This window comes from Emydura macquarii, unplaced genomic scaffold (assembly GCF_026122565.2).
Source record: "Emydura macquarii macquarii isolate MOO-44397 ecotype Brisbane River unplaced genomic scaffold, CSIRO-AGI_Emac_v2 contig_573, whole genome shotgun sequence".
Taxonomy (NCBI): Eukaryota; Metazoa; Chordata; order Testudines; family Chelidae; genus Emydura; species Emydura macquarii.
The window spans coordinates 1,505,573-1,520,317 of record NW_027130710.1 but is presented as its reverse complement, the minus strand read 5'-3'; the positions used below and the strand labels follow the sequence as shown (position 1 = coordinate 1,520,317).

The window sequence follows — 14,745 nt, the reverse complement described above, 5'->3', positions numbered from 1 at the left end:
AACTAACAACAGACGGCCTGACTCTGTCCCCGGCGTAAATCAGGGGGGCTGGGGGGGCACCCCTGCATCAGTGGAGAAGAGAAACCCAGCCTCAGCGGGAGACCCGTCTCAGGGAGCCAAACAGCTGAGCCAGCGTGAAGCTGCGTAGACACAGGGCAAGACAGAGCGAGGCGGCCGCGGTCTCCTCCTGTGGTCATGTACCCCTGGGCGAAGCGGGTATAAAAGTCTCATTTCACCCTTCCTCTGCCCCAGCTCCCGGAGGTGCCCGGCGCAGGGGAGGATCGGACCCCCCCAGCAGAAGGGAACTCACCGGGGAGCGAAGGAAGGAGGGCGCCGGTGGCGTTGGGCTGAGATGCAGGAGCGGATGCAAGCCGGCCTGGCACAGAAACTCGCTCTGATCTGAGTTGCAGTCAGGGCCCGCTCCCTCCTGGGCCTGCGGGAATCACGGGCTGGGTCGGCTCCAGCGCGGCGGATTCCCTGCCACCTGCACCAAGGAGCAGTGAAACGCCCCCGGGAGCTGCCAACACAGAGCTAGGGGAGCAGAGGGGCCGGGGGCAGGGAGCCCCACGAGGGGGGGTGGCGCCAGAAGCCCCAGGCTCACCCCACAGCCCTGGGGTGCTCCCAGCAGCTCTCGCTGCTGAACGAAGGTGCCCAGGAACCAGGGAGCACCCAGCAGCAGCTGAGGGAGGAGAGGAACCACGCCAGGAAAAAGGAAAAAAAGCAGGAAACGGCCGGACCCAGCCGGCTACAGAGGGAGGCACCCCGTGTTCATTTCACCTGTTGCCACGGCCACCCGAGTCCCCGGTGATGGGCACGCAGAGGGGGTTGCTATGGGGACCAGCATCACCCTTTGTCCCGTTACCAGCGGATACGAGCAGGAGACACCCACACAGCAGCAGCTGGCAGCGAGCCGGGGCGTTTGCCTCACAGCCGGCAGGGGAGCAGGCTGCACCGACAAGCTACGGTTCCTCTGGGGCTCCCTGGGGCCAGGCCCAGGGCAGCGGGGAGCCAGCCCAAGGCCAGGGCCTGGCACCAGAGCTCAAGGAGAAGGCCCAGGAGCTGCTAGCAGTACAGGCTCTGTGACACACAGCTCAGCTGCTCCGCTGCCATCCTCTAGAGGGCAGCGGTGTCCCACAGGGGCCAGCTCCTTGCACAATACCCTGCCCATATAAGGCTGCTCCATGGATAACAGCCTATTACTGGTGGCAGCTACCCTTTTGTCAGCTACAAAAGATGCCTCTCCCCGGCCCCCCTCAGACCGATTCTGGGTGCCCCCAGGAGATGTGCTTGTGACGCGTCGCAGCCCCCACCCGTGGCTGGTCCCTGGATAACAACCTACTACTGGGGCCGGCGCAGGGGGTCCTTCCCTCTCCTCACAGGCAGCAACCTACCCCCCAGCTTGTGCCAGGCCCCCCACAACACCCCCCAGGTCCCCCACGCCCTCACTGCACTGACTGAGGCAGGTTTTCACAGGTTTATTGCCCTGCCTGCCCTCCCCTGGCCCCCCCCCAGGTCACTTCTTGACTTTGCCCTGGGCCGCCACCGCCTCCATGGCCTTGCGCACGGTCTCTTCATCGCCCAGGAACCGCATGGGCTGGGTGGGCTTCAGGCCGTCGTCCAGCTCGTAGACGATGGGGATCCCGGTGGGCAGGTTCAGCTCCATGATGGCGGCGTCAGACAGCCCTGGGGGTGGGGGGGAAAGGGGAGGTCAGACAGGCCCTTGGCTCCTGCTACCTCCCTTCCTGCCCCCGGGGGCTGCCCCACTGCAGAGACACCGGGTTACAGCACCTCCTGCTGGGAGAGGCAGGGACACAGCCAGTGGGGCGGGCGCGCCCGGCTGTGAGGCCTCCAGGCCCAGCCTCTCCCGGGGGGCGGGGGCCGTGGGGAGGCCCCCCCCAAGGAGCTGCCCCATATCTCGTGCGGCTCCCTCCGCCCGCACCTGAAGAAGCCTCCCAGGAATCCTGGTGACCTTTAGGGCCGGGCCTCGCAGCAGCCGGGGAAACAAAATCCCAGCTGGGGGGGTTAGCGGAGCGAAGGAGGGGCCGTCGGCATGGAAACCAGACCCCTCCCCGCGCCTTGAAACGTGACGCCAGCCTGGAAATAGCAACAACCTTCAGTGGCAGCCGGGCACGGAGTCGCCGGCTCTTTGGTGTGCCCCCCACTTCCCTGCCCCACTCCCGGCGTGGGTCGCTTGGGCCGCGTCTGCACGGGCACCCACCCCAGGCTGCCCTGGGGTCCTCACCTGCCAGCTGATCAGACCTCCCGACTCCCGGGAGCAGGGGGGTCAGCCCCATGTTACAGCAGGGGAAACCGAGGCACAGAGTGGGACGGAGGGGAGGGGGCTCCTGATGCTGGTGTGAGACCTAGCTCCCTGCTGCCCATCTCGAGCTGCAGGCCCCAGGGTGGAGACGCCTGCTGTGGGGCTTAGAGGCAGGTCTGGGGAGGGGGCACATCCCTGCTGGGTCTCTTCTAGGCGGGAGATCCGGCTCCCTAGCACAGGGGCTGCAGCCCCTGGGCACGGCGCCTTCCCGCAGTAGCCACGGAGAGACCGTGGGAGCCTCCGAGCCCTGCCTGGCACGCGGGTGGCACCGCCTCCTGGCCCCACGGCTCGCCCGGCAGCTCCGGGCCTCACCCTAGAGACCTTCCTGGCTGCGCAGCCCCCGCCCAGAGCAGGAAGCGAGGGGCAGGCAGGGGGGACGTTCCAGGAGGCAGGCGGGGGGCTCGCTTCGCCCCCCTGTCCCCCGGAGTGGATGGAAAGGCTGGGGGGGAGCCCTGGGGGCCGGCCAAGGGACACATAGCTGGGAGGCCACGGCGCCTGGCACCCGGCCCAGCTAAAGGTCACTTGTCAGCAAAAGCTGCACCGGGGCCCTGGGGTTACCGCCGGCCCCCCCCCCCCAGGCCGCCGGGGGTCAGGCCCCTGCCGGGCCACTCTGGGTTGGCACGTCTAGAGCTGAGCACTGGGCCGTCACGAGGGATCTCTGCACCCCGGCAGCCGTCGGGGCTCTGAGTCCTACGGGGGGGGCACCCCACGCTGGGGGGCTGAGCTGGGGGGGACACCCCACACTGGGGGGCTGAGCCGGGGGGAGGGGGGGCCTTACCCTCCAGGTGCTTGACGATCCCGCGCAGGCTGTTCCCGTGGGCGGCGATCAGCACCCGCTTGCCGGCTTTGATCTGGGGGGCGATCTCCTGGTCCCAGAAGGGCAGGGCGCGGGCGATGGTGTCCTTCAGGCTCTCGCACGCGGGCAGCTCCCCGGCCTTCAGGCCCGCGTAGCGCCTCTCCTGGGGGGAGAAACCGGGGGGGACACCCTCGTAGCTCCAGCCACACCAGCTCCACTTGCCCAGGGGGAGCCCCCCCACACGCTGCCCTGCCCCACGTGGCTCCGCCGGCTTCTCCGGCCTTGGCCCCCCGCCCGGCCCCTGCAGCCAGGATTAACCAGACAATGGCCCCAGCACAATGTTTACCCAGGCTGGCCGGGTCCTGGCCCCCGCATGGCTGCGAGGGGGGGGGGCCCTGTGGGGCCATGCACAGGGACGCCCCTGCCCGCCGGACCCCATGCGTGGCCCAGGAACACCTCAGCCAGACCCTCTCGTGCTGGGGGGGGAGGGAAGGGAGGGTCTCGCTGCCCCCCCCCGCAAGCACTGAGCCGGCCACCCTGGGGCTGGACCCACTCAGCCGGCCCGGAGAGCGTTGCTGGTAGCCTGTGCCCGCTGCTGGGACAGGGTGGGCAGCTGCCCTGCCGCTCAATCAGAGCCCTGGGGGGGGGCTCTCCACCCCCCTGACCCGGCCACGTCCTGGGAGGGAGAAGCCGGCGGGCCAGTGCCGGGCAAGTGTACACCCTGCCCCCCCACCAGCACCCGCTGACCCTGCCAGCTGGGAAGCATGGGTGCATCCGCCGGTGCCCCCCCACCCCGGTGCACCTGGCTGGGCACCCCCAGGCCAGCCCCCCTCTCCCCAGGCCAGGCAGGCGTGGGCCCCCACCTTGCTGATGAGCTGGTAGTAGGGGTGCTGCTCGTCCATGGGGGGCGGCGGGACGTCGTAGGAGCGCCGCCAGACCTTCACCTGCTCCTCGCCGTGCCGGGCGGCCGTCTCCGCCTTGTTGAGGCCGGTCAGGCCCCCGTAGTGGCGTTCGTTGAGGCGCCAGGTGCGGACGACGGGCAGCCACATCTGGTCCACGCCCTCCAGGATGGCCCAGAGGGTGCGGATGGCTCGCTTCAGCACCGAGGTGTAGCAGACGTCGAACTCGTAGCCCGCCTCCCGCAGGGCCTGGGCGCCCCGCCGCGCCTCCTCCGCCCCCTTCTCGCTCAGGTCGGCATCGAACCAGCCGCAGAAGCGGTTCTCCTGGTTCCAGGTGCTCTCGCCGTGGCGCACGATCACCAGCCGGTGGGTCGGCATGGTCGGGAGAGACGGCTCGGCTCAGGGCCCCGCCAGCAGCACCGGCTGCCCCGGCCCCAGGCACCCTTTTTATACTCCCCCTGCCCAATCAGCACCCGCTCGGGGGCAGACGGACAGCGGCCGGCAGCCAATCAGGGTGCTTGTAGGAGGGCCGGTCTCTCTGCCCTCCCCACCCCCTTGAATGACAGCTGGGCCCAGGGGCAGAAATAGTCTATGGAGGGTCGCCTGCCCCTTCCCGGGACGGAAATAGACCGGAGCTGGGCACCTGGTGACCTTGGACGCTGGAGCCGCCTGGCTCCTGGGATAGGCTCCGGGCCCAGTGCTTCGAGCCGGAGCTGCTTCGAAGGGGCGGCGGTGGGGGGGGGGGGGCAGCAGAGGGACACCAGCCTGCCTCGCCCACGGAGGTGCCCTCCTGCCCCTGGGCACCCAGGTGGAGCCGCTCGGCTTGCCCAGCGCCTGAGACGGCGTCTCCCTGCAGCACCACGAGGGGGGGTCCCTTGAGTACGGGGCGGGGGGGGGCGGCTTCAGGGCAGGCAGGTCCCAGCTGCAGCATGGGAACCTTCCTGGTCACGCCCGCCCCTGACACGCACTGGGGGGGGGGGCAGATTCGCCGGGCGCCCAGCCAGCTACCCTCATGGAAGGGGGCCCAGGTCTGCCAGGGTTTGTCTCTGTGCCGTGCAGTCTCAGCTGTCCGTCCCCAGGGGGCAGGCGACACAGGCGGCCCCCAGGTCCGGTTCTTCTCTCCCCAGCTCTGTCTCCGCATCTGTCTAGCCCCAGCGCGGCCCTGTGCCCACGAGTCCCACGCCCCACCCGCGGCAGTGCCACTCCTGTGGGCGACTGGCAGGTGGGTGCAGAGCCTCGAGGGGCACCAGACAGGGAAGCGTGGCCCAATGGTTACAGCACTGGCTGTGCAGGTAGGCGCCCTGGCTTCCAGTCCCTGCTCTGCCACTGATGCTCTGTGTGACCCTGAGTGTGTCTCTCTGGGACTCAGTTCCCAACTGCCCCACTGGGGGGCGGAAAGGGGGGGGATGTGGATGAAACCAAGCACCCCCCAGAGCTGAGCACAGAGCCGACTCGCGGACCAAAGGCCAAAACCAACCTTCCCGCGCCCGGGTTTGGATTGCAGGGGAGGCAGCGTGCGCCTGCCCTGTTGCAGCAGAGATCCCCCCGCAGGGCGCTCACCTGCGATGGGTGGGCCGGGGCCCTGGCCGCCAGGTGTGGACTTGAACCCGGGCAAGGGCTGGCTTAGCTGACGCCCTGCAGGGGCAGCCTGGGGGAGGGGGCCCAAGCAGCTCCCCCCCACCCCCCGCCCGCAGCTGGCCGCTGGCCTGGAAGCCAGCCCGCGTGGCGCCACGGCCGTGCCCTGGAGCGACACCAACACGGAGAGCATGACCAAGGCCCCCAGCCTGCGGAGTCGGAGAAGCTGGGTGGGGCGAGCCAGGAGGGGAGCTGAGTGGGTGTGCGGGGCGGGGAGGAGGTTCCAGCTGCTGCGGGCTGCGTGGGGGTTTCTAGGGCGGTGGCGGGGGGTAGGGGGGAGCTCAGCTAGCCGGAGCCAGAGCTTTGTCCCAGCACCGCGTCCACACCCGGCGTTGTGTTGGTGTAACTCATGCACACAGGCCCCCCCCCCCCCACCCGGTCGGCCTCCCTAGACCAGTGCAAACGCTGAGTCGCGCGGGCCTGGGGCTGCGAGCTGGGGTAATGCCAGGGGCCCACCCCATTCAGGATCGGGGCTCGGCCAGGGCCCAGCACCAGGGGCTCAGAGGACGACGCGAGAGACCCCTCTAGCGGGCTGATGTGGGATCTGCGGGCCAGGCCGGGGCCCGGTAGAAGGTTCATATTCCTCATAGAGCCAAACGAACGGTCCCCAACGCAACTGGCTGTTGTCACGTCCCGTCCCGCCCGGGGGACCTGCCTTTGCACACGCTAGTGCCACACCCTCCCGGGATCGCTTCGCTCCAGCACACGGCAGACGCGGCGGCTAGTGTGGACAGAACCTCGGCCGGCGTTCGCGGCCCAGGAACCATCCCGCCCATCGAGCCGCCGGAGCGAGAAGGGGACCAGACCGGCACTGGGCCAGTTCTAGTTTGGAGCGACGGAGACCCAGACGAACTGCTCACTGGCTGGGGAAGGGGGCTGTGGGGGGCCTGGCAGAGGGCAGGGGCCACGAGGCCGTGTGGGGATTGGATGGGCGAACTCCTCTGGCCGCTGTTCTGCAGGAGGTCGGGCGAGATGGTTTCACTGGACTGGTGGCATACGGGGCCATTAGCACATTGCACCGGCGCAGAGAGAATTCCCCAGGGCAGACATAACACACAGCTAGCCTATGCCGTCCATCCCCCCACGAGCCCTGCCACAGGGGCACGTTGGGGGTGGACCCAGAGCACATAACACACATAGAGACACCTGTAGGTAGCCCGGACCCCGCGGCTGTAAATTAGAGCAGCCGGGGTCTTTTCACCTGCCAAACCTGCCGGCATCTGGAGGCCAAGAGCATAGGAATGGCCTTACAGAGTCAGACCAATGGTCCAGCTAGCCCAGTGTCCTGTCTTCCGCCAGCGGCCAGTGCCAGGAGCTTCAGAGGGCATGAACAGAACAGGGCAAGTGAGCCCTGCCCCTCTGGCTAATAGCCATTGATGGACCTGTCCTCCATGAACTTAGCTAGTTCTTTTTTGCACCCCAAGGTGGCATTAAAGGCCCTTTCCTTCTGGATCTGTCCCAGTGACTCTGAATCTTGGCATCAAGTTCCCAGTGGGGGAGACGCCCAAAGCTTTCTATGTCACTATTCGAGAAAGACACAAATAACTTTCCAATCAACGTCCCACGTGAGTTGTTAAGAGCACTTTATTAGGTGGCCAACAAGCATTTTAGGCATGAAAAGAGGCAAAACAATCCAAAAAACTTTATTAAATGGAGGTCATGAAAGCAATAACTGAAAAAATTAAAAATCAGACTATAACAAATGGGGAGGTTGATAGCAATGAATATAAATGAGACATTATAAAATGCAGGTAACTGATAAGAGAAGCTAAAAGTATCAGTCAAAAATCTGTGGTTAGCTGGGCTAAGAACAAGAAGGCATTTTTAAAGACATAATAGATGTGACAGGAATCCCAGCAGGGAGTATAGATCTGTTACTAGGTGATGATAAATTGTCATCTCTAGGCCCTTTTCCCCAGCCCCTCCCTCGGCAAAATCCTCTGAAAACTCTGCCCCAGCTCTGTAGGGTGCTTTCCTACTCTTGTACCAAGCAACGCCTCCCAGGGCTTTCTCCCTGGAGGTCCAGCTCTCCCCCAGTCTCTCCACGTCTCTTTCCTCCGGAACCCCAATCCCCAGGCTGCCTCACCTGTGGTCCAGGGTCCAGGACAGGAGTTCGCTCCACCCAGGTTGCGTCCCACCATGTCGCCTAGCCCTTTGCCAGGGCTTCCATCTCAGGGGAGGATATTTTCTGCCTCGCTGAGACATACCCTTAATTCAACCCTCCAGCTCCGCTCCAGCTGCAATCAGCTGCACCAATCGCCCTGAGCCACGGACTTAAGGCGACCTGGCTTTCTAGTGCGGACACGCCTTAAGTTTTGCTCATTTCGTTTTTATGCAAATATGTGGAGATTTTATCTGGAAAAACGCAAGGTCTCTGTGGCTCCCAAGGACTCCTGAAGGCTCCTGAGTGAGGAAGGAGCAGGGAGTTTATATTTTAGTTCCTGGGCGAGAATCGGGGTTGGGGTTTTTCGTTTTGGGTGAAGGGGGTTGCTGGGGCTTTTGAAACCAGCCGTGGCTGCTGCTATGGACATGTGGTGGTGGAGGAGGGCAGGGTGATACTTCGATCAATGATCTGGAGGAGCACAAGTAACGTTTGCAGAGAGCACACGGACGGGTGGCCAGGCCAGTTCTCCGGCGTGCTGTGGATCATGGGGATACGCTGAGCTCGGTCAAGCAACAGCCATTTGAATACCGCTCAGCGCAAGGTCAGACGTCTAGGAACAAGGAATGTAGGTCAAACATGCCCGAGAGGAAATCCATCCTGGGGCGCGGCGACTCTGAAAAGGACAGAGGGGTCGGGGGGAGATAATCAGCTCTTCCAGGGCGAGGCTGTCGCTCAGATCCTTGGACGGCTACGCAGGGGAATACATTACCTCTGTGTGCAGCACTAGGGGACCCAGACCAGACAGCCCCCGTCCCCAGATAGCGGCCACGCTGCAGAATGGATGTTGAAAGCCGGGGAAGGGTTGGGGAAGGGGTTTGCAACACCAGACTGAAGCAGCAACGTGTCTGACACCAGAGCGCTCTTCCGTCTCGCAGACAAAGGCAGAACAAGACCCAGAACAAGGCGGGGAGTTGAAGGCAGAAGCTAGACAACGGCCCAGCCAGCGGTGTGTGGTGAGGGCAGTTTATTACAGAGTTAAAGCCAGCCCAGGCGAAGGCCCCGGCCCGGGTCCAAGCCAGCGGGAGCTGTTTTGCCCTGCGCCGAGCGTACGCTCCTCGTCTGTCTTTGTGCACCAACGGCGGGCAGGACTCGCTTCAAACTTTCCACGGGAACTGACCTGAGAAGCAGAGGCCGAGTCTGGAAAATTTCAGCTCCGAGGCGAGCGGTTTGGAAAGTTACCGGAGCGGAGCGTGTGGGCGAAGGGGGCTGGAAGGGAAACTCCAGTCGGGCCGGGCACATCCTCCCACAACACAGAGATAAGCAGATGCAGCCTAAACAAAGGAAGGCAAAAGCCCCAGGTCAGGCAATCTCTCTGCCCCTGACCCTCCGCCCCAGCATACAGGGGCTTTAATGTCCTAGCTAAGGGCTGAAGTGGGATAGAAAAGCTTAACCCCTGCGTGGCCCCGTCCCAGTACCCTCACTCACCTCCCCAGTCTCCGTAAAGTCCCTGATCCCGGCGCAGAGATTCAAAGGCCGGCCAGGCTGATCCCATCTAACACAGGCGTGGGGCTTCCTTGGAGCCAGTCCTGTTTAAACTACAGCAGATCTTTTAGAAAAAACCTCTGGTCTTCATTTGCGAATTGCCCGGGATGGAGAAGGCACCATGACCCTGGGTAAGGCCGGCGGTTAATTACCCTCCCTGCTAAAAACGTGCAGCCCAATTTTTCGTCTCAATTTGTCCAGTCTCAGCTTCCAGCCCGTGGATCTTGTCAGGCCGTTGTCAAATGCCTGTTCCCCCTGGAGGTACTTACAGCTCCTGGAGCGTCTCGCCATAAGGCAAGTTTTCTAATCCTTGTATCATTCGTGTGGCTTTCCTCTCCGATGCATTGGTTTATTGGCTAGGCACGCTCGCTGCGAATCTCTGGGGAGGCCGCAGCCCATCCATCTCCCGCCTGGTGGGGGACATGGGGCGCAATGGAAACAGCCAATCGTGTGACCTCCCTCTGGCTGCGAAGGGAAACGGGCAACTCATCAAAGAAAGGTGTTTCTGGGGGTGGCTAACGCAGCCACGCAAAGTTGCCCACATGACTGGCCCGGTCCCGGATTCTGCCGTCGCGGTAGTGCAGGCACTCATGAGGCTCAGGGTATTTGGTGACGTTTTTTAAAGCCCCAGGCTCCTGGAGTCCTGTGATTTCACAGAGTGGTTTGAAATAAAGTACATTTCCTTGCAGTGGCAGAGAAAGGCTTGTGAACGCGACTTCGGGCTCAGAAACCGGCAGACAAAGAAGATGAACCCAGAATGTAATGTTGGGTTGGGTTTTTAAAAAAAAAAATCTGATTTTTAACCTAATCCCCTGATTTCAGGGGCCTGACTCGGGATTTTGGAAGGCTCCGGGGGTGGCCGTGCTGCAGCCGGGTCCTCCTGCCTGTGTGGAACCCCCCCCATTTAATTGAACTAGTTCAAAGAATCGTTCATTTCAGGCCTGAGAGCTGAAGAGAGGAAGGGTGGCCCCATGGTTAGGGCAAAAGCTAAGACTTGGGGACCCTGGGTTCAATTCTCTGCCACAACCTCCAGGTGTGACCTTGGCTAAGTCCCTTAGACCTCGAGCCTCTCAGGCTCCTAATTTCCACTGCGAATGGATATTAGCCACCTCAGCGCCTTTGCTGCTCTGTGCCTCAGTTCCCCCTCTGGGCAGCGAGGATAACAGGTTTAAAAAGATTGCGAGGGTTCAGCTACTTCGGCGACGGGGGCAGATGTCGACGCTGATGGGGTGGCTGGAATAACCCGGACGGGTGGCGCGTCTCCCCCTCTGTGCAGGTGGAACGGGAGGGAAGCAAGCTGGGGGTCTCTTTGGAGGAGGCAGGAATCCCTGGGGCAGGTGCCTTGGCTGCCTGTGCTCTGCAGGCCGGCCGAGCTGAGCCTGACGGTCCCGTCTGGCTGCCCTGTTCAGCCACTCGATGGCGCCGCTGCTCCACCGGCCGCAGGACGCTGCAGCAAAAGGAAAAAATCCCCACCGCCAGTACCGCAGGATGCAGCCCCCAAGGGCGGGCACGGTACTTTTCCACTGATGGAGATGCAGGCCAGGAGCTCTGCCGCAACCCCCGGGGCGAGCCTCTCCTGCCCTGCCCCCCGGCCAAGTCCTGCACCACCGGCCCTCCGCGCCTCGCCAGGCCGGGAGGATGTCACCGCTGCGGTGGTTAGGAAAGGCCGTGGACCGGCGCGGGAGCAGGCCCGGGGGCAGTGCCACGCTGCAGACGCAGAGAGACACGCCGCCGCGGGCTGGCGGAAACACAGCCAAAAGTCTCCCCCCCCCCTTCCCCGGGCGCTCGGCTCCCCCACAGCCAGAGAAACCCCACGCGCGTGAGCAGGCCCAGCGGTGATGTCATTCCCGTCAGAGCAGCTGGGCGCCGAGGTTGCAGCTCTGCTCAGAAAACACGTCTGCAGAGGCTAGATCCCGGGCCGTGCATGGGGCAGGACGCCAGGCAGCTGGGCAGTGAAGGACCGGGGCATCACGGGGTGGGGCAGCAGGCCGGACGCCACGGCAAGGGGCAGCGAAGCAGGTGTGTCTGCACCGCAGCATCGTAGGGGCACAGAGCAGGGCCTGCAAATCTCTTTGCGTCCCCCGAGCAGCGTTGCTCTCTCGGGGCTCCTTTGTCTTTGGTTCCCAGCCCCACGCCTTCCTCTGGGGGGGGGGTCACTGCCGCTGGGAACTATGGGGCAGGCCCGCCCGAGAGGTTCCGGTGCGCGGCGATCACAGGGGCAGCTTTGTCCAGGTTTGCAGAGCCGAGAGGGGAGACCGTGGCCCCGTCGATTCCCCAGGCTCTCCTCCTGCATTATCTCCCAGCAGCGCCACCAGGCCGGCATGGAGACCCCCTGTAATCCGAGGCTACTCGGCTGAAGTGAAGGCTCACGAGCGAGAGCGCCAGACCAGCGCCCTGGTGCCGGCAGAGGCAGGGACGCACGCTGGGAGAAGGGCCAGCCAGTCAGTGGCCAGAAGCAAGGAGTGGAGATTGAAACCACAAGAGGCGGGGCCCACTGCTGTGGATTTGCTGCAGCCCTCTTGGTTTATGAGCTCTTGGGGGCAGGGACCATCTCTTAGCTGTGTTTGTACAGCGCCTGGCGCGATGGGGCCCTGGCCCATGACTGGGGTGCCTGTTAAAGAACCATGCAATGGCTTCTGAGCGTTCATTAACTAGACCTGTCTGGAGTCACCTACCTGAGTCTGCCCCATAGCCTGCGCCGACAGCTCGGAGAGGTGTGAACTGACCCCATGGGACGTTAACTCTGAAACCTACTGAGGCTTATTGTTCAAGTCTGCTTTCACTGCCAAGGGTTCTGGCAGAACCATCCAATAAATGGCCTTCTCCAAGCCCTGGGCGGCAGCGATGGATAACGGGCCGTGGCGAATGAGCGAGCTGGTTGCTGGGGGAGTAGGAGTTCAAGCACCACCCCCAGCATCCAGTGAGGACAATTAACTGGTGAACCAACTCACCGAGGCGTGTCGTGGGTTCTCCATCACCTGCAGTCTCCCAGTCAAGGCTGGGCCTCCGTCCATGAGATCTGCTCTGCCCAGCCCAGTGGCTGGCTGGGTGCGGGAATCCCTGGGCGAGGTTCTCTGGCCTGTGTGATGCAGATTAGATTAACATAACTGGCCCTTCCGGCCTTGAAATCGCTGATTCAGTCGTAATCCTCTCTGCCACACAGAGTGGGCAGGAGGCAGCGTGTCCTGTCCCGGGACAAAAACCCCAAAGGCCGCCTGTGATCTCGTGGGTTCCCGAAGGCTCAGCGGTCCCCTGCGTCGTGGGAGAAGGGCGCATGGCGTGGCGGGCCCTGGGTCAGGGTGCAGGACAGCCGGGGTTGGTGCTGCGGGCACGCTGGGGGGCCAGTCACCGAGAGGAAAGCGTTCGCATCTGGGTGGCTACAGGGAAGCCCCCCCGCTCCGCACTTCGGTGGGAAGCGCCGAGATTCAGACCCGCGGCTCTCCCAGGTCAGGGGCTTCGGGGTGGATTAGCCGCCGACGTTTAGGGTTGGAATTCGGGGCCTGCCCCTGGCTGAGCCTCCTTTCCCCCTCCCGTAACACAGGGGCGACGGGGACGGCGTTTCCACGGGGGAGCCCAAGTCCCAGGGGCTCTCCACTCAACCCCTGCGCGGACGCTCCCAGCCGGGCAGGGCGCAAAAGTTAGGCCCGGCTGCCCAGAGCCGGCGGGGCTTGGCTGAGCGCTTGCCCTGTCGATACAGCCGGTAGGTCCGTTCTTTAGGGTGCTGAGCTAGGCAGGGAGGGGGCCACAACCGGAGGCCCCAGACAGAGAGAGGCGCCAAGGGGGAAGCCACAACACCCCTGTGCTGGGGAACGGCTGTGCAGGACCCAGCTACTGCGCGCTGGGAACCGGGGTTTCCACAGCCGGGAGATGCAGCCCATCTCCGCCCGTCCGAACGCTGCAAACGGAGCAACGCGGGCTGCCTTTGGCACTGGACTCTGTATGCTCCTGCAGGAGCCCGGCCTGCCGGGAAGAAGCTTTCCTCCTGCAGCGTTTATCAATCCCGAAGGCCCCGAGATTACGTTCTCGGCAGATCAAACCGCGGCCGGGCTCGCCAGCGGCCCCGCGTGCCCGGCACCCCCACAGCCGCGGCTCGTCGCCCGCAGCGCCGCCGGCCCGAGGCAGAACCACGCGCTAGCTGCAGAAGGAAAGCTCTGAAGGGGCCAGAAATGGAAGGCCAGGCCCCCCCCAAACCGTGAGTGGCTGTGACGGCGCTGATCTCTGCGCGGGGGTAAAACCGTAGCAGCCAGAGTCCGTCCTTTGATGGAAGTCTTGTCTCGGTGTAACCGTGGCTCACTTCTTCTCTTGCTGGATGCATGGGGGGATCCTTCAAAGCGTGTCACTGTGGCTGCGGCAGGGGGATGGGCTTTCAGCTACGTCAGCTCTTCCAGGGATAACCCTGGCTGCTCTGGGAACCGGGCTGGCAAGGTGTAAGTTTCCACTCTGCCGCCGATTCCTCTGCAGCCGGCACAGGCCAGGTGAAGGGAGCCGGGGGGCGCTTCCGAGCCCTGCACCCCAGGCTAAATTGGGACAGGCCGGAGGGGAGGGCCGGAAAAAAGCAGTGAGTGCAGGGCTCCGTTCATGCCTTTTAAGGGGCTCTTTATCTAACTCCCATGCAAACATATGCCTGTGCTCTGGAGCGTTGAGACCCGCCCCACACCCGCCAGCGCCCCAGCTATGCCGAGTGGGAGCCAGAATTCAGACAGCTGGCCGGAGGGTGGATACCAGGAATAGAAGGGCAGCCCAGAGGGTGCTCGGCTGCAGACAGAGGCAAGAACCGGGCTGAGCTGCCTCTGCAGACTTGGGGGCGGCCGATTACCAAAGTGATGACGTAAAGCAAAGCAGTGACTTTCCATGGCATCCCCCCTCTCCCCCCCCCGGATTCCAGCACAGACTGCAGGAAAGGTTAGCAATCTCCAAGCCCTGTCATGCCTGCAAACCTCCCTCGGTCTCCTTAGATAATGAGGATCCGGCATGTTGGTTCAGGTTTATTATTAATCAGCCAGCTTCTCCCGGCAGGAAGCGTCCCTCTCCGCAGTGTGTGAAATCTGCTCGTCATGCGCAGACCATCTGCTTCTCCCGAGGTCCCTAAAATGGTCCCCCACTTAAATGGCTACTGAGAAACACGGCCGCAGAAACACGGACCCTGGCTGTGTGGGGCTGATCCGCTGGTCCCCCTGTTCAGAGAGAGCCCAGCCAATGGCGGCTGGTGGGCGCGCCATCTCACACCGCTCCTTGCAGAGGGAGAGGCAGGTCCGAAGGCCGGGCTGGTGAACGGGCTTTTGCAAAACCGGGCCCAAGAGAAATGAAGCTAGGATTGAATTGTTTGTTTAGGGCTCGAGGTATCTTTAATCCAACAAACAGCCTCCGGCTGGGTTTGAAATACTCCAGCAACCACCTGCCCCCCCAGCCCCTGAGAGTGAAATTGACTAAACGTTAACTATATGCGCAT

General features: G+C 63.6%; 1 protein-coding gene across 1 annotated transcript; it reads right to left on the bottom strand.

The window, feature by feature from the left end:
• Window positions 1–376: 376 nt before the first annotated feature.
• Window positions 377–4,437, bottom strand: PGAM2 (phosphoglycerate mutase 2). The gene is made up of 3 exons (XM_067540336.1): window positions 3,980–4,437; window positions 3,099–3,279; window positions 377–1,683 (listed from the first exon to the last, which is right to left on the bottom strand). The coding sequence occupies exons 1-3, from the start codon at window positions 4,391–4,393 to the stop codon at window positions 1,514–1,516; spliced, it is 765 nt and encodes a 254-aa protein (XP_067396437.1). The 5' UTR covers window positions 4,394–4,437; the 3' UTR covers window positions 377–1,513.
• Window positions 4,438–14,745: the final 10,308 nt, after the last annotated feature.

Bases quoted from the DNA above. Each gene is read 5' to 3' on its own strand.
- PGAM2 (XM_067540336.1), bottom strand. From the start codon at position 4,393: ATGCCGACCCACCGGCTGGTGATCGTGCGCCACGGCGAGAGCACCTGG. The intron at 3,280-3,979 runs GTGGGGGCCCAC...TTCTCCCCCCAG, and splicing joins ACTACCAGCTCATCAGCAAG to GAGAGGCGCTACGCGGGCCT. The intron at 1,684-3,098 runs GTAAGGCCCCCC...CCCCACCCCCAG, and splicing joins GATCGTCAAGCACCTGGAGG to GGCTGTCTGACGCCGCCATC.